General features: G+C 44.3%; 1 protein-coding gene across 2 annotated transcripts; it reads left to right on the top strand.

Moving 5' to 3' along the window:
- Positions 1-481: 481 nt before the first annotated feature.
- Positions 482-11,689, top strand: GCNT1 (glucosaminyl (N-acetyl) transferase 1). 2 transcript variants are annotated; one of them, XM_033164428.1, is made up of 2 exons: positions 482-750; positions 10,256-11,689. In XM_033164428.1, exon 2 carries the CDS (start codon positions 10,328-10,330, stop codon positions 11,636-11,638), a length of 1,311 nt encoding a protein of 436 aa, XP_033020319.1. In that variant the 5' UTR covers positions 482-750; positions 10,256-10,327; the 3' UTR covers positions 11,639-11,689. The 2 variants fall into 2 exon arrangements, with proteins under 2 accessions (XP_033020319.1, XP_033020318.1); XM_033164427.1 differs by lacking the exon at positions 482-750 and adding an exon at positions 893-952.
- Positions 11,690-18,079: the final 6,390 nt, after the last annotated feature.

Raw genomic sequence — 18,079 nt, 5'->3', positions numbered from 1 at the left:
CCTGCAATGGCCACATTGAGGCACAAGGCAAAAACCGCTCCATTTGCCCAGCAGGCATTTGCGGTTTAATTCACAGCCGGCGGAATCTATTGTCGCTGTTTTATTTTGGGTGTTGTTGTTTAATGCGTCGTTCTAACGGTATTTCCGTGTTCACTAAGACCGAGTTGTCAGCCGTGATAGAAGGAAGAGCAAACGCTGCCCACCTGGAGTCGCTCAGTCAGTAAGTGCGCACAGGATCGCCGCCCTGCTTCGGCGCTAAGAAGACCCATTCGGCGCAAGGGATTCCAGGCGGCGGGCGGCAGGTAGCTGGGCGGGATCGGCGGCGCGCCTGGAGGGTTCCGCGGCGAGGAGAGCGCGCCAGGCAGCTCTCTGGGCTCCTGGTCGGGGAGGGGCTTTCAGGCCAGGCGAGGGGGAAGCTGGTCGCGGAGGGGAGGCGCCTCCGACGCCAGAAGCGAGAGCCGGGGGCGGTGGGGGAAAAGGCGAGGAGGTGCAGCGTGGAGCCGGGCGCCTCGCCCTCCTCAGTCCGCAGCACGTCTGGCTCTGGGCTGGCGTCTCTTTAGGATGCGCGCCACTCGCGGCCGGCTGACTTCGGGGAGGGGTTGCTACCTTTCCCGCGCAACTCGTTTTCTTCTCGCGGGGAGGCTTGCGCTTCCGCCTCTGCACAGAAAGGAAACGAATCGGACTTAAATGTGCGCCTTCTCTTCCCGCCGCTGCGATCCTCCAGGCGCCGAATGAGCCCCGCGGAACAAGGTGGGCACGCCGAGGGTTGCGCCAGGCGGGCGAGGGAGGTGCGATCCCCAGCTCTTTTGCATCTTCTCTTGCTTACTGGGGACTCGGCTTGCTGTACCCCGAGCTTCACGTGTTTGTGTGGGGAGCGGGGAATCTGTTTCAGGCATTCAGTTCTAAAAAGCTCTTCCACACGTTCATGATTATCAGTGAAAAGGTTATACAGGTAAGACAAGCTTCACTTCTGTCTTTGGGTTTGAAGCGGGCAGAGGGGAAGCCGCTTTCATGGAGGAATTCTTGCTAAAAAGAAAAGGGAACTGGGTGCAAATGGTGTGCTGTCTCGGAAATGGCTGTGAGGCTTTGATAAGCGTTCGCTCCCTGCCCGCGGGCCACTATCTCTTACAACTACTGGAGTCGTTATCACGGGGGAGGCAAGTGGCTCCTTTGAAAGAGAAAAGTTTCAAAAATGGATTTCTGGTTTAACAGCAGGATGTCTCTCCCCTCCCAAATATTGTAATTGTTTTGCTTGAGTTCATATATGGGTTTGATATTCCTACCGGCATAATTTCAGTTCAGGCCCTACATTGCTGAAGTGATTTCTGGAGAGGTATCAACAACACAGTCAACTTTAGCAACTCACAGTGCAACCCTAGGCAAGTAAGTCCTGTTGAATTCAGTGGGACTTGCACTCAGGTATGTAGGGTTAGGATTGCTGCCTAACAGGTTTATTATAACATCAACTTTCATGGACTAGACTAGAGGCCACTTTGTGAGATGCATGGTGTATATATTATCTGAAGTCAGCAAGAATATATATGCACGTGGCTGTAGGCCTACCATCCTCATATTGTGAGGTCTGATGAAATTACAGTGTAAAAAAGTAAATGACAATTAACATTAAAATTTAATTATATGTAAAATAAGACCAGTGAGCATTCACACAGCAGTATTGATCTTTACCTTGGTCAGCTAATTAACACATGTTAATGAGAACTATTCACGCCACAGGTGATACCATAATTTTGTCCTTCAATGCTGGAAAATCTGTCTTTTGGGGTTATTTGCATGAAAAGCAGCCTCTTAAAACCAGTGTCCTGGGAGAGTGAAATGTTTCCCCTCAGGCCTCTGAATATGGTTCTAAGCCTATGCCAGGTTTGGATCTGTTACGTTCTTTGCCTGGCATCTGGCTTGTTTGCCCTGTGTAGAATGCTGTAGCGCAGGGATGGCCAATCTTGGGCCCAGGGACCAAATATAGTCCATCCACCAGGCCTCTCTCTTTCCAGCCCTCTGGACTTTCTCCAGCCCATGCTTCGCTGGCCCTGTTGGGTGTGACCTCTTCAAGGACTCTTTCCTAGCTGGAATGTCAGCTTGAACTGTGATGTTATCTGGATGAAACCTGGAGAGATAATGTGGGTTTTTTTTGGTGGGGCGGGGGTGCTCATGTAGAAACTTTTCACCTGCACATGCCTGGAATATAGCCTCCTGTACAAAAGGTAAGAGTTGCATCACTTGCTCCACACACTTCTTTTTGCCTGTGACTCCCCACATGACCCGGAAGCTGTACACCGGCTCACTCGGCCAGTAACGCAAGATGAGCGCCGCAACCCCAGAGTCGGACACGACTGGACCTAATGGTCAGGGGTCCCATTACCTTACCCCACTGGCATGTAGAATAAAATGGGGGGGGGGAGTAAATTTAGAGCAGTGTGGTCAAAAACGATGTTTTTGTTTTAAATTAGCCAAAAGGATTTGGGACTGTGGATACACTAACCCATTATTTAGAACAATTGCCACTCAATATGTAACTGGTAGAACAAAACTGAAAGTACAATTGCACACCATAAATGATGCCCTTGCCCTTATCACTGATGATTTGGCAGCTTTCATCAGGGCTGATTACTTAATTTAAATGCAAATATGATTGAAAGTGATTTAAGTTGCATGAGTATAGTTAAAAGCTATCCAGCAGATCCTGAAGCATGTGGAATATGTGTTTGTTCTTTTTTAAAACATACCTCCATTTAGCTATTTCAAGAGTTGTTATAAAAATGCAGCTGCCTCTGCTGAATGATTCTGTTTGATCTGTAATGCAACACTCAAAAGAGGTTGGCACATTTCCAGCCTATAAAAAATACTGTGCAAAACCTTCTAGTAGGTCTATTCAGAGTGCAAAAGTGGTGGATTAGAAAAGTAGCTAAGCCTGCATTCTTGCATCTAGTTACAGGTAGGTAGCCGTGTTGGTCTGCCATAGTCAAAACAAAATAAAAAATAAAAAAAATCCTTCCAGTAGCACCTTAGAGAAGTCCATCAACAACTTAGTTGGTCTCTAAGGTGCTACTGGAAGGATTTTTTTTATTTTTTATTCTGATTAAAGTGGGATCTGTGTGCAGAATTATAGCCAAGTATTATTATTATTTTTAAAAAAATCTTTGTTCTCTGTTTAATGTAAGTTTTCTTGATACTTTCTTGAGGACTGACTACTTCACTACCTTGTGGGAAGTTGCGTGCTCACTTTAAATGTGCATATGTATAAAGAAACATGCTTTAAAAATCATTTATTTGCTTGTACTGTTTCCTTACTTGCCATCAACTGAAGCACCCAGTCTTAAACAGCATCCCTGGTGCTCAAGGACAGCAGATACCTAGCTAGCTATTCCCCATTGACTACCTGTGGCTATTTATGACGAGCAGTCATGAGCAGGCAATTCAGGATTGATCTGGCCTCATGCCTCCTTTTCTAGGGTGTTCTGAAAAGGATATCTGTTTAAAAGAAAGAGGAGGGGTTGGTGGCTTTTTAACAGGGGTGTGAGTGGCCCATTTGGAATCTGTGCTGTTCCACACAGGTCTTCTAAATAAGGCTGGAGGTAACAGATTTCAGGCTCGCCAAGAACATAGAAGCTGTTGTGCAGAGGCACAAAGGCCTTTTCTGTTTTGGGTAGCTCTTGGCTGGTTTATCCTTTCTGCTAAAATTCTCTTATTCTCTTCTCTTCCTTTTTAATTTGTAAGAAGTAATTATCCTGCCATCGCGGGATGGTCAGGGTAAGCTTGGGTTTCTTTTCAGGAACTTTAATAAGGTGGTGTCAGTGGAAGCCTTGATTGTCATCTCATTCCTACTACACAGCCACCTTCTGTTTCAGTGGCGCTCAAGTCAGGGGGTGTTAAGCAAGCCCCATAGGCAAGAAGAGAGACTGAGGAGCAATGGGGCTTAATGGAAGTCTCCCACAGGGAAGAATTCTGTGAATACAATCACAAAGGGATGATCAGTAACAGTGCTGCATAGTTTATGACTGCTGCCTGGTCCCACCCAGCTTTTCCCAATGAACAAATACCCTTGAGAAACGCTGCCTTTTAAAGGGGGTTATATTGTTGTGCTGTTTTATGATGTGAGTGGACTGTTCTCCGCTGCATTCATAAACTTCAAGTCTGTATAATCCTATTTGTCTCAAGTAAGAGCAATGTTTGCAAGAGTTCCCTGGAGCTTTCCCCCATTGTAAGAACTTTTGTTTGGCATTTCCAGTCACATTCTTTTTAGAACAATGGTGTGGTATCTTGCAGAAGCTGTCCTCCTTTACATGATCCTGACTGGCCCAGGCCAAACACGAATGAGCAATTAGTAGCCGTCATTCTTTGGAAATTATCTCTTTTAGTTTGTGGAAGAATGAATACTAATAACAACCAGGACATCTTTTATGGCCAGGATTAGTTGTGGAAAGTTTGTAAGCAAATGGTCACCAGCTTGAAGGAACAGCGCATAATCTTCCCTTCTGAATTCGTTTTGGAATTCAAAGAGACAAAAAAAAAATCATACAGAATTCCTTGCCATAGTATTAATTATGACAACTTATTATCAGTGTAGATTTCTGTTGCTATGGCCATATCCCAGGGACCATCATGGCCTTGATCTGTCCTTGTGTGCAGTGATGGATCTTGGGGTCTCAGATTTCAGCAGCACCCTGCACAACACCAAAATTCAGTGCCCCTCCACCTGTCACACTCCATTATAAATCATAGTTGTGGCATCCCTGGTGGTGGCGCTGAGGCTCTGCACCCAGTATGACTGAACCAGTTGCACTCCCCTAAATCTGCCTCACCTGCGTGGATGAGGTCAGTGATGTCTTTTCACCATTTTATGGGTGCCCTACCTTCCAGCTGAGAAGGATCCCTATAATTTCCCTCACCCTTATGAATTCAAATATTGCAAGTACAGTACATGGCACATGAAATGATTCCATAATGCTGTGAGTAACCACTTAAATCACTCTTACAGTGCATGCTATGCTGTGTAAGGTCATAATCAGTGCAGTCTAACAATGCTATTATGTATTTGAAGTCATTATTCTGTCAATAAAACCTACATTTGTATTTCCTCCCTTTTTTACCATGTAGTCACAGGATTTTAGTTTTCTCTTGTAATCCTCAATATTTCAAGAATTGCCAGTTTGGTGGCAGAACATGTGCTTTGCATGCAGAAGGTTCCAGGTTCAGTCTTCAGGAATGGCTGAGAAAGACCCTATCTGAAACCCTAGAGAGCTGCTGTCAGTGTAGACAATACTAAATTATATAGGCTAGTGGTCTGACTTGATATAAGGAAGTTTCCTGCTAGTTTGTTACTAGCTGTATTGAAGCATATTAAAAGCATGATCTGGGAATAGTATTGCTCAAATATTGGCTCAGCCACAAACAAAACTGAGGAGTCAAGGGCAAGTCACTGTTAAGTCAAGCTACTAGGGTTCTGCTCCTGGCCGCTACACTTGTCAGCAGAACATGTATAAGCGTGCCACCCCCACCCCACCCCATTCTGTTCTGCCCCTTTCCAGGTCCAAAAGAACCCGCATGTTGGCAATCGCACATCAAATGGGTGTACCTAAAATTGTTGCTGCCTGTATAAGCCCTTGGCCATGTGCAATATGAGGATGCCAGACTATCTTGCATGGCTACTCTAGGGATTGCACTCTACACGGATAGTGCAATCCTAGTCATGTCTGTTCACAAATAAGTTCTGCTATATCAAAGAGGTTTATACCCTGGTGAGTGAAGCTGGGATTGTAGCCTAAAGAATTTACCGGTAACTCTCTATCAGTCACTGCTAGCTCTTCAGTCTTTAAGAATTCAGAGGCTTATCTCTTGAGTCCCTCTTTCTGTTTCATGTGAAAAGTGTGTTATCAGCAGCACTGTCTAAGTAATTAATGAAAACACTGACCAGCATTATTCACTGTCTTTCCATTCCATTCCTTTTGCGTGCAGTCTTTTAGGCAGCTGCTAATATGTTTTATAGTAAAAGGTAAAGGTAAAGGGACCCCTGACTGTTAGGTCCAGTCGTGTCTGACTCTGGAGTTGCGGCGCTCATCTCACGTTATTGGCCGAGGGAGCCAGTGTACAGCTTCTGGGTCATGTGGCCAGCAGGACTAAGCCACTTCTGGCGAACCAGAGCAGCACACGGAAACACCATTTACCTTCCCACCAGAGCAGTACCTTATTTATCTACTTGCACTTGGACATGCTTTCGAACTGGGGAAGATGGCGACAAGGAGTGCAGCTTAGTCAGCCTCGCTGCCCGTAATCAAGACTTTAAACTGTTTCTAAGTCCTCCAGGAACCCTTTTTTATAGTTTTATAGTTTTAATGACCTACTGACTATCTTACCATCCCACTACGACCTTTGTTTTCGTCTCCCTAATTGCCGACTTTTTGCTTTATTGGCTCATCGTCCTGTGGCCGACGCTGTACCACTGATTAAGCTGCTCTGATCTGCAGCGAATGTTTGAAGAAGAACTAATTGGGGAGAAAGACTTACAGAAGCCTCCGCACCGTCAAAGGTGAGAAAGCCAGATCGGGTGGAGAGATACTTTTTAATAAGACAACCAACAGTATCACGGCCAAAGCCTTAAAACTGTGTAAATCTGAAATAGAGAGACCCCAGCAATTGCTACAAATTATCTGCTCTGTTCCCCACCCTCCACCCCCTATCCAAGATGGTCCTCATCAGAAAGCACTGTAAGGATATGGGAATTGTGATAACATCGCCCCAGGGTGAGAAGGGGCCCCAAAGGAGGCAAAGTAAAATCACCAATTATTTCTCCCACAAAGAAGGGGACAAGAGCGCCCAGAGTGAGCTCACTTCAAAAGAAGTCACCCCCTCAGCACTGGATTGGTCAATCCAATGCAAAGACTTACAAACTGAACATGAAAGCACAAGCTATTCTATGAGCTTGGCACAGGAACTTGCACTAGCCGAGAACAACATGACAAGTAACTTGTTCAATATTAAGGACATTAATCCTCAAAAATCACCGCAAAAACCCAGGAAAAACCACCAAGGACATCAAGGACACCAAGGACACTGGCCCATAGTGAGTGCTGATAGTACAGAAGAGCAGGGTGACCAGTTGCAGAACCAGGTACAACAGATTTGCACGGACCTTCTCAATATTAAAAACTTTTTAGCAGTAACAAATGGGTTACTCCTGACGCTTGTGGACAATTTTAAACAGATAGATAGAGCACTAGGTCACGTCCCTGAGGTAGATGCTAGAACCCATACATTATGCAATGTCAAAGCAAGCAAGAGAAGACCCAAAATGAAGAAAAGTAAAAATATCAAAAACATAAAGCGGTCCAGAAGAACCCAACACATTAGCAAAAAACAGTGGCAGAAACTCTTTAACTTACTACCATCCTCCTCCTTACCTGCAACAAAAAAATCCAAGGTACAAGGCATTAAAGAGACTGGCAAAGAGGGTTCGACAAAGATCAAACGTGACTCTGGATGTGAGAGCAAATCCTCGAGTACACCCAAAGAAAGCACCTCTTCCATGGATGCTTCTCCCCTGTGCCCTCCCAGTCTGACTAAGGGACCAGAAGCCTCTCACCGCCACCACCTCTGTGCTCTGGGATGAAGATGGGTGGAGGGGCAATAATCTGAACAGCCAGGCAGCCCCCTGGGGCGATAGCAGCTGCCGGAGGTCTGGCATGGAACATGGTGCAGGCAGGGGCCTCATAATGGCCGCACCCCCTTTTTCGCATCACAGATTTAGTGTAAAATCTTGTGATGATTATGTGGTGAAATACTGTATTTTTGCCTTCCCTTCTCAGAACTCAGGGCAGCTTCTGTCAGGTACTCCCATTTGCACGCTAGCCACATTTGTTTAGCTTCAGAAATGGGATTTCATGGGCTACTTTCGGATCTTCTGGTCCTAGATGTGCATGGAATACATGTTACCATAGATAAATGAGTTGATGGTAAAAAGGAATGATACCTAATTCTCTGTGCTGATTGTTTATTTGCTATAAACTTCTGCTGGAACTTGATGAAAAGTGATCTTTTTCTCAGACTGATTCAATAACAATATAATTAGAGGTTCCAAAGAATGTAAACTTTTGTTTAAGGTAACAATGTTTAGCCAAGCACCCATCTTTTAAGTTAAAGGCTTTCAGAAAACTTTCATCATCTCTCTTTCTTTGTAGATTTTCAGTTTAAATCACTGTTAATTCTGTGGTGTCAAATGTAATGCTAGGATACTTTTTAAAAAACCCCCACAATAATTACAGATTGAAGAAATGCACTGTCAGCTGCTTAGTGTCTTAAAATCAGAAGACTTCAGTCTGTCTCTAAAGATCCTAGTATTTTATTTCCCTGAGAAATCTCAGATTTATGTTTAATTAGACAAAAGGACTTGTGCAAGCTTACATCCATCATTGACCTACTACTTTTACTCATGGGAGTTATCCATTTACTTGATTCAGTCTAACATGTGATCAGTCTAACATGTGATCAAGCTACACCAGTTAAACAATTCTATGTTAGTTTTTCTTCACTGCTTCTATCCAGTATTAACTACTTTGTGTCTAGGGTTGCAGTCCTTTGGGTTGTAACCAGTGCTAGTCCTACTCAGAGTAGACCCATTGAAGTGAATGAACCTAAGTTAGTTATGTTCATTAATTTCAACAGGTCTGTTCCAGGACCAGCATTAGATACACCCCAGTGCAGGACCAGCCCACCCATGAGGCTGAGTGACGCAGTGGATCTGGCCTCTGAGGAGCTTTTTTGCCTCCTCCTCTGCGCCCCCTCACCACCTGCTGCTCTCTGGCCTCCTTTCACTCAACTCTCCCCCCCCCCCCCCGCAGTCACCTCAGGTGATGACTAAGGGAAGGGGGCTGCTGAGGGTGGCATTCTTTCTTTTGCCTCTAGCAGCAAAACAACCTGGCCCAGTCTTGATCCTGTGTAGGCTTACTAGAGAGCAAAATCCACTGAACGGAATTTGGATTCTGAGTAACTATAGCCAGGTTGCATGACTTTCTGTAGTTTTGCGCCTTCACTGGTTTCTCTTTTCTTACCTCCCCCTCCCAAATCACTACATGTGTTGTATTTTAAAATGCCAGTCAAAGCTCCCCCCCATCACTAATGTTGCATCCTGGGCTCAGGCGTCTGTTCCTCTTGATATCAGGTTTGCTTCCTCTTTGTCTTATTTAAGCAGCTTCTTGATCTTCTATTTTCTACTGTCCTTAATTCCTGTGATATTTTCTGGGTCAGATGTAGAATAATGGTTAGAGTGTCTGGCTAGGACCAAGAAGAAGAAGAAGAAGAAGAGTTTGGATTTGATATCCCGCTTTTCACTACCCGAAGGAGTCTCAAAGCGGCTCACATTCTCCTTTCCCTTCCTCCCCCACAACAAGCACTCTGTGAGGTGAGTGGGGCTGAGAGACTTCGAAGAAGTGTGACTAGCCCAAGGTCACCCAGCAGCTGCATGTGGAGGAGCGGAGACACGAGCCTGGTTCACCAGATTACGAGTCTACCACACTTAACCACTACACCACACTGGTCAAGTTCAGCTCCCCCTTCAGCCGTGAAGCCGAGCAACCTTGAGCCACTCACTACCTGTTTGCCTCGCTGTGAACACAAACTATATGTGTTTCCTTTAGTGGCTTGGAGGAAAAGCAGAACATAAACGTAATAATAATCTTATCAAATCAGTTGTTCCTTTTTATTTACTTACCTTCCTCTTTCCCTGTCTGTAATTTTTAGATTGTAAGCTTGCAGTAAGAGCCCGAAGGTTGTTCAGCCACTGATAATTAGAATGATTTTATAACTAAAATGTTTATGATATTAGCAGATATAAAACAGAACAGATGACGTAGCATACCTTAAGTTTTCCTATAAATTAATTAGGACTATGAGATGACAAATGTTACTGAGAGGTCCCAGCATAATGTGTAATGTGGCCAGAGAGAGAGAGAGATACAACAACCTAGGCCAAAGATAGCTAACATGATTCCCTTCAGTTGTTTTGGACTAGAACCCCCATTATCCATGTCTGTTGGCTATGATGGCTGGGGGTGACTGGATTTGCTGCTCATAGTATCTGGACAGCCCCAAGTTGGCTACCCTTGACCTAGACTGGCCCTGGACTGGACATGCCAATGACACAACAGAACTACTAGTGAATAAGCATTCCACAGAGTATCTGTGACACAGATTAAAAATGCAGAATTTAGTTTTTCATTAGAATTTATGTGTACTTTCACTATTCTAGGAACTTCTGAGAAATGCAGACAGAAGGCTCTGAAGCTGGATCCTGATCATGCGTATGAAGAAAGTCTCTTAGATGCATGGGAGGTTCCAAACACACTCTGAAATGCTGAGAAGGAAACTTCGTCACTGTCATAACCTACGCTTCAAGTTTCTGCTGGTGTTGATTTTTACAGCAGGCACCTTGTCCCTTATCAAAATCCACCAGAAGCCAAGCTACATACATCATGGGCGCCTAGAGCTAACTGATGAATACCCAAATAGTAACATCAACTGCTCCAAGATATTGCAGGGAGACCCAGAGGAAATTCAGAAGGTGAAGTTGGAGCTCTTAACTGTTTCCTTTAAAAAGAGCCTGAAACTAACTCCAAATGATTACATCAACATGACAACAGACTGCAGCTCCTTTATTAAGAGGCGAAAGTATATTATACAGCCTCTGAGCAAAGAAGAAGCTGAGTTTCCTATAGCATATTCAATAGTAATTTATCACAAAATTAATATGTTTGATAGACTTCTGAGATCGATTTACGCTCCACAAAACTATTACTGCATTCATGTTGATAAGAAGTCCCCCGAGTCTTTCTTGGCTGCAGTGAAGGGGATTGCTTCATGTTTTGACAATGTCTTTGTTGCCAGCCAGTTGGAGAGTGTAGTATATGCTTCGTGGAGTAGAGTGCAAGCAGACATCAACTGCATGAAGGATCTCTACAGGAGGAGCGCAAGCTGGAAATACCTGATCAATCTTTGTGGTATGGATTTTCCTATCAAGACTAACCAAGAAATAGTAGAGAAACTAAAAGCTCTCAAGGGTGAAAACAGTTTGGAAACCGAGAAAATGCCTTCAAACAAGGAGACACGATGGAAGAAGCATTATGAAGTTGTTGATGGCAAAGTGAAGAATATGGGAATAGACAAACAACGCCCACCTCTCAATACACCCATTTTCTCTGGCAGTGCTTACTTTGTTGTTAGCCGGAGGTTTGTTGAATATGTCCTAGAGAACAACAAAATCCTTGCATTTATAGAATGGGCCAAAGACACTTACAGTCCTGATGAATACTTGTGGGCTACTATTCAGCGAATTCCCGAGGTTCCAGGTGCAGTCTCTGCCAGCGACAAATATGATGTCTCTGACATGAATGCTCTTGCCAGGTTTGTTAAGTGGCATTACTTTGAGGGGGACGTGTCCCGGGGTGCTCCGTACCCACCTTGTAATGGAATTCACATCCGCTCTGTGTGTGTCTTTGGAGTGGGAGACTTGAACTGGATGCTACGAAAACACCACTTCTTTGCCAACAAGTTTGACACTGACTTTGACCCCTTTGCAGTTCACTGCTTGGAGGAGTATTTAAGAGACAAAGCACTGTATCAGCACAGCCATTAAAGTGCAACCATCTGCATGGTACAAACCCTTTCCCTCTGATAAGGATGTCAAAAGTGTGCTGTGCACCTTTACCCTCTTCCACCTGCCTCTTTTTTAGCAAGCCTTGTAGGATGTTTACTAGCTGATTATGTTGTTCTACGTACTTTGTCTTGGTTTTCTGCTGTTCCCAAAGGATTCCCATCATATGCATTCTGGTGTAATAGATAACAACAGAACATTTGGTATGGTTATTGGAAACAAAGAGCTCAGGTTTTCAACGTTAGCACTTCATAACAGTTAACCTGGACTTAAGCTTCCCCTGCCTTTAAGAATCTTATTAGAGATCTAAACAGTGTTCTCAATTTTTTGGTGCAGCTACAAAGGGCACCCCCCCCATCAATTATGAAGCAACGGCAATTAGAAGGAAGGGGGGAGGGAGGGGTCAGGAGTGTGCAGGCATCACAGGATAGAACATGGGTTGTCTAGCAGGACTATACTTAACCAATAAAAAGGGAATTGAGAAATGCCAAAGTCACAACTTTTGCAGAGTTCACATTTACGGTTTGCTCAAGTATCTCTAGAGCCAAATAATTAAATCCTGCTTTTGTTGAAAATCCATGAAGCTTTCTAAAACTGTGCCAACAGCTTTGTATTTAGCATACTGCATAGAAACCACAAAATGTATTTTTATGCATAAATTTTAATAGTGGGCTGTATTCTTAACACATTTTGTAGTTGTTCAAAAGTGATGCAGCAAAAACCTACTGGCTAAAATATTCTCAGGGAAATATTAATGTGCCTTGTTGTGTTAGTATAAATGCTTCATTGTAACAATATCTTCTATTTTTTGCTTGATACACTCTTGGAATATTTCGTGCAAGTGATATTGTAACTTAATAATATTAGTCCTGACTTTCTGAACACCTTAAATATACGGCATATTAAACAGTTTTCTTCAATGGCATGAGTGTGAAATGCAGAACATGACATTCAAAATTGTTGCTGGTGTAACCTATTTTCTTTTCTTTTTTCAAAAACTTCTGCAGGGTTGCTTTGGGGAGTCTTGCTCTGCCTTCCTCTTTAGAGCATACGAACTCTGCACATTTTGAACTGGTTACAAATAACCTGCATTTGCATCTCGTTTCCCCCAGTGCCTTTTGCTCAGTTGCCATTTATAAGGAGTTTTGCTGCAGACCAGCCAACAGTTCCCATTGCCAACCATTCAGCCATGTGCACAAGGGCTGATAGAAGCTGTAGTCCAAAGTGCCTGGAGGGCTTAGGTTTGGAAAGGCTGCTGCAGACCGTGACATCTCTACAACCACCTCACTACTATTTTCTTGCTCTTTTCTGCCCGTGAATGAACTTCAGACCTAATATTTTGGGTGTATGAGCTCTTAAACCTGATACTGAGCCCTCCATCTCTGGATGCTAACTTCACAGTACACTTGGTTGTTAATTTAAGCTGTTTGTTTTGAAATGTCTTGCTTATCTTGTTCCTAAGAAACTAATGTGCCATACATAGGCACACAGGACCAGATTATCTTGTATTGTGGCTCTGATGCAAGTCATCCTATGTATCTGAACTGGTGTCCTTTATAATGTTACTCAACTTCTTTTGAAGGGCAATGTGTTTGTAAACACACTTAACAGTGCAATAAAGGAAGGGGAAATGTGTAGGAATTTATTTTAATGCTATATGTAACCTTAGAGTTGAAAGTCTCAGGATGATTAGAAATGATGTTTGTATTTTATTAGTGATTACATTTAAATGGCTCCTCTGTAGACTGTATGGGAACAAATAACATCTAGAATCCTACTTATATGTACACAGCTCTTGGATATATAGTTGGTTTATATTTTTGAATGCATGCAATTTCTGGCATCAAGAGGACATTTGCAATGTTGAGTACTTAGCACAGCGTTAGCAGAGAAAGAAGGGTAGTGTTGCAACAGCCAGGCAAAACTTTAAAATGCAACTTGGCAGGGAACCAAGTTGTTTGCAATGCAATCTTATGCTTGCTTGCTTAGAAGTGTGTCTCACTCAGGGCCAGATAAACCCCTGAGGTAAGGTGAGGTGACTGCCTCAGGCTGCAGGGTCCCCAAGGGCAGCAGATCGCAATGTTGATAGTTCTTTAACTCCCTTGTTCCTGATGTTGATCTTCACTCACTTTGTCTTTCCTGGTGGGGAGGAGGCCCCCATTTTGGGGTTTGCCTCAGGTCTTGGGCTGGCCCTGGTCTTGCTATTTTCAGTGGGGTTGAGGGCTGTATTCCCTTGGGGACAGCGTTTGTTAGGGGTCATATGTTGCTAGCAGGTGGAGCCAGAGCAAAAACTGGGCTGAGTCTGCAACACGGCATAGCACTTGTCCTGTACCACCCACTCACTGTGTGCCAACCATCACTCTCACAGCACAGATGAGAAAGCGAGTGGTGTTCTGGAGAACAAGAGTTTTATTGAAAACAGTGAAACTTTGTCTTGGTAAACAACATCAGGGTCATAAGGAGATCTCTGCTGCATCTTGCACAGTTTTAAGTGGTAAAACTTCAGTTAATCACTAGCCCAGCTGTATGTTTCACTTGCTGAAAATGGAACTTACAAATGGGAAGAAAGGTTATCTTTAAAACTGGTGATTGTTTCATTGGACCTGGTAAGCATACTGTGGTTGTGCCACTGAGGATAAACACCAAAGGCAATTGACGCTGGGGCTCTGCAACTACACCTGTACCAGTATATCTTTTCCATATGGGTCTTCTGCAATACCAAAGGAAGTTGAGCATGTTATTTTTAAGCCATTTTGACTGTGATGTCCAGCTATGATAAATTAGATTCTAGATTCCTACATTGGGAGAGAAAATATCAAAAATGGCTTCTCTTATCTGAGTGTTAGTACAGTATTTAGAATATCCCAAACATGATGCTAATAGCTAATTCAAATAATTAAGTATCTCATTATATTAATCAGCTATATCAACCTAGAGTCCATTAGGCAGCAGTGAGAATATGAATCTTAATTGGGGTTCCAGACTTGGGGAAGTGTATCCTTTTACACACCAAGTTATACTGAACATGTGTGTAATTCTGCAACTTGTTTCTGCCACACTCATCAAGATTCTGCAGTGGTTTTAAAGCTAACAAGCAGGGTGCTGGAATATATTTTTTAAGAGTGGTTGGTACAAATATGGGGGATTTTGCATATATACTGCACTGCTTGCAAGGAGGGGGAAGTACACGTGTTTGCAAAAATATTTTATACATCAGGAAAGTAATTTGAAAAGTATGGAGAAATGTGGATTTCAATGCCTGTACTGTAATATAAAATACTTAATCCAAACACTCTGGGTTTGTCTGCCTATATAAAATGCTGCTGTTCCTCTTTTAATAGCTGTGCTTGTTCAAGCAAAGACAAATGATAGGAAACAGAACATTTTGTCTTTAAACATTTGATCTACATGCCATTTTTAACTACCACGTAAGTAAAAAACAGCCTTTCATTTTTACTTATATGATTCATTTTTGTATTAAGAGGTTAGCTTCCTTGACTCATGCAAAACAGTATCTAAAGTTTTGCATTCAATAGAAAAGAGGGGTCTCTATTCTCTGTTCAGCTGTTTTATGATGATCATGGATCTGCCACATCAATGTTAAGCTGATGTGAAGAACTTTTGCACTGGAGGAACTCTTCCCTCACAACAAATGAATCAGATTCTTAAGAGCTTTCCTTCTCTGGTGAAATCAATGAAAGCTGTGTTTAAATAAACAGAGGAGCATATGAATATTTGTTGTCCTATTCTAGATTTACAACTGATAATCTATTGTTTATTTAAATGAGGTATAGGAAATGTGTGAGAACAGTGTCCTTGTTCAGTGAAGAGATTCACAATCTAAAGCCTTAATGGAAGTTGACAGTATGTAGGTTCAAAGGCCAGGTTGGCAGATGCTGAAGAGGAAGTGACAGCTAGATGGCTGCAGTGATGTTAAAGAGAGAGATTTCCCCCGCTTTTGTTGAACTGGAATGATTTTTTTAAAAAAATCAATGGATGATTTAAAGTAACTAATGGCAGTAAAGTCTTGTCTATATACAGCTGTGTGAAATGTACCGGTACCCAGTGCACTCCCAAAGAGCTGAAAAGACACTAGTTAATATGATCTTCGAAAACTGGAGTTTACAACAGCAATTTTGGTGGCACACCTGTTCCTTATGGTTACATGAGTGGTGGACTTTGGTACTATGGTGCCCTGTGTGAGGCCAAAATTTGGCACATACTGTACCCCATGTCCTTGTCAGGTAAGGAGCACTGAGGGCTCTAACAGGGTCCTAGCGCGCCCTCCCACCTCTTTCCCAAAGCTGGAAAAATGCTAAGCAGATTTTGGATCAGATGCAGGAGAACTCTAGGACCCTGTCGGAGCCTCAGGTCTTCTTCCCAAAGCCGCGTCTCACTTACCAGGCTTTGAGATTGTGTTTTTTTGGCTCAGCTCGCTGGGGCTAATGGAAGTCGGCCCCCACAACATCTAGGAGGGCTCTGTGTTGGATATTCATACTCTACACCAGTTGGTGTGGCAGGAGAGGATGGCAAGAGTGCCAGGAAAATTCAAGGACAATCAAAGAAACATTTAAACATTTCAGTGTAGTATAGTATAGTATAGTATAGTATAGTATAGTATAGTATAGTATAGTATCAAAATATTTTTTCCAGACTATGCATAGTTATCTTTTCAAAATGAGAGCAAGACCAAGGCTTTTTTGTGATTAGATGAGTATTGGTCTCAAATTAGACATAAAAGAAATGTGATTACCTGGCAAAAGCAAGTTCACGCCTCTTATTGAGTTTGTATACATACTTAAGGTACATATGTAAGAAGCTCGTTTCTAATATTTTGGGAATGGTTCATGTTCCTATGTAGCTGCATTGTTTTGTACTTTCTTTATGTCCCACGATCATATTATAAAGTTGTCGTGTTCTATGTTATAAATCAAGCACTGCTAGGAGGTGTTTCTTATTGTTTTCTAGTGTATTTCTTATCAATAAATTTTTTGGTGTCGCACAAGTGAATTTTTATTCCGAAAGAGTAGCCCAGAGAAACAGTTTGAGAACCACTCCTGTACACTTTCTAGTACAGCAAAATCAATACCTTTTTCGGCCAGAACTCACTGGAACTCAGTTCTGGCCCCTCCCAGGTGGGTGCCATTATAAGAGAACAAGGGAGGCGTTCATGGCGAGTTCTGTCACCTCTTTTTCTTGAAAAATAGCACTAAGCAGAATCTTAGAATGTAATAGTCCATTGCTTAAATTTTGAGGGTGCAATTCCCCTAACAGAAGCGCCATGCAAGAACTTTTCCCTATGCACCCCAGGAAATTGGCTTGGGGGTAAACCCCAGAACAGGACTTGGGGAGAAAGAGATAGGGAGTTGCTCCCTCCAGCAAGCTGCAATGCTTCTACAGAGCAGATGGATAACTCATCATAGTGCCAAATTGGATTACACCAGCAGTTTTCAACCTTTTTGAGTCCATGGCTCCCTTAACCAGCTACATTCCTTCTGCAGCAACCCTGGGGGGCTCAGGAACCCAGTTATGTCACCCCTTGCCTGCAGAGCTAGCAGCCTCTCCCTTTTTCAAACACTCTCCTTCAGCCTCTTCTCTTCTCCCCTCTCATTGGGAGTCCTTTGGGCAGCGCAGCCGCTGCTGCCGCCCTTGGTCTCTGAGCTGCCGCCACCCTCAAAGAGAGGTGCCTCCTCACACTGCGCCACATAGGCCTAGGGCTTGTCTGCCCATTCCCAACAGCAATGGCTGGAGAACTAGCTGGCTGGGCTCCCTCTCCTGCTTGCTTGCTTACTCTGAGGCTGCCTGGGGCCAGGGCCGTCTTAAGGAGATCGGCCGCCGTGGCGCAGTGATCCCTCCGGTGCCCCCGACGTACCGCCTCTCCGCTGCCTCCCTCTCGCACTTGCTGCCCCTCAGGAGGGGGGGTGGGCAAGCAGGGGATGAGGGCCGTGGTGCTGGAGCGGCGCAGGGCTCTGCGCGCCCTTCCAGTGCTCCCGGGATGGGAGGCGAGGGCGGCAGGCTCGCAGCCCGCCCGGGACCGGCATGGGCGGCAGCGGCTGTGCTGCCGGCGCGCAAGCGCCCGGCCGACAGCCCGCCCTTGGGGGCGGGGGCGGGTTGGGGAGGGGGGCGGCCGGTATGCCGGTGGGCTTGATCCCCATGCGTCCGGGGCATCTGGGGGAGAGCGCTGGTGGTGCAAGCACCCAGCTGCCCGTGGGGGCGGGGGGAGGCCGCCGGCGGAGCTGCACTACTCCCCCCCACTCGCTGTGCTCGAAGACAGGGCTGTCCCCTGGCCTGCCCCAGAGGCACCATTCGTCTGGGGAGCTTGTAGTCATGGATGCTGCAATAACAGCTGTGCAAGCCTTTGGGAGGCAGAGATCCGAGACAGCATCAGAGGAGGGAGGGAAGGAAAGAGAGACGGAGGCCAGT

This window comes from Lacerta agilis, chromosome 11 (genome assembly GCF_009819535.1).
Source record: "Lacerta agilis isolate rLacAgi1 chromosome 11, rLacAgi1.pri, whole genome shotgun sequence".
Taxonomy (NCBI): domain Eukaryota; kingdom Metazoa; phylum Chordata; class Lepidosauria; order Squamata; family Lacertidae; genus Lacerta; species Lacerta agilis.
Note: the sequence above shows the minus strand (reverse complement) of the source record. Positions and strands in the feature narration are given on the sequence as shown.

Bases quoted from the DNA above. Each gene is read 5' to 3' on its own strand.
- GCNT1 (XM_033164428.1), top strand. From the start codon at position 10,328: ATGCATGGGAGGTTCCAAACACACTCTGAAATGCTGAGAAGGAAACTT.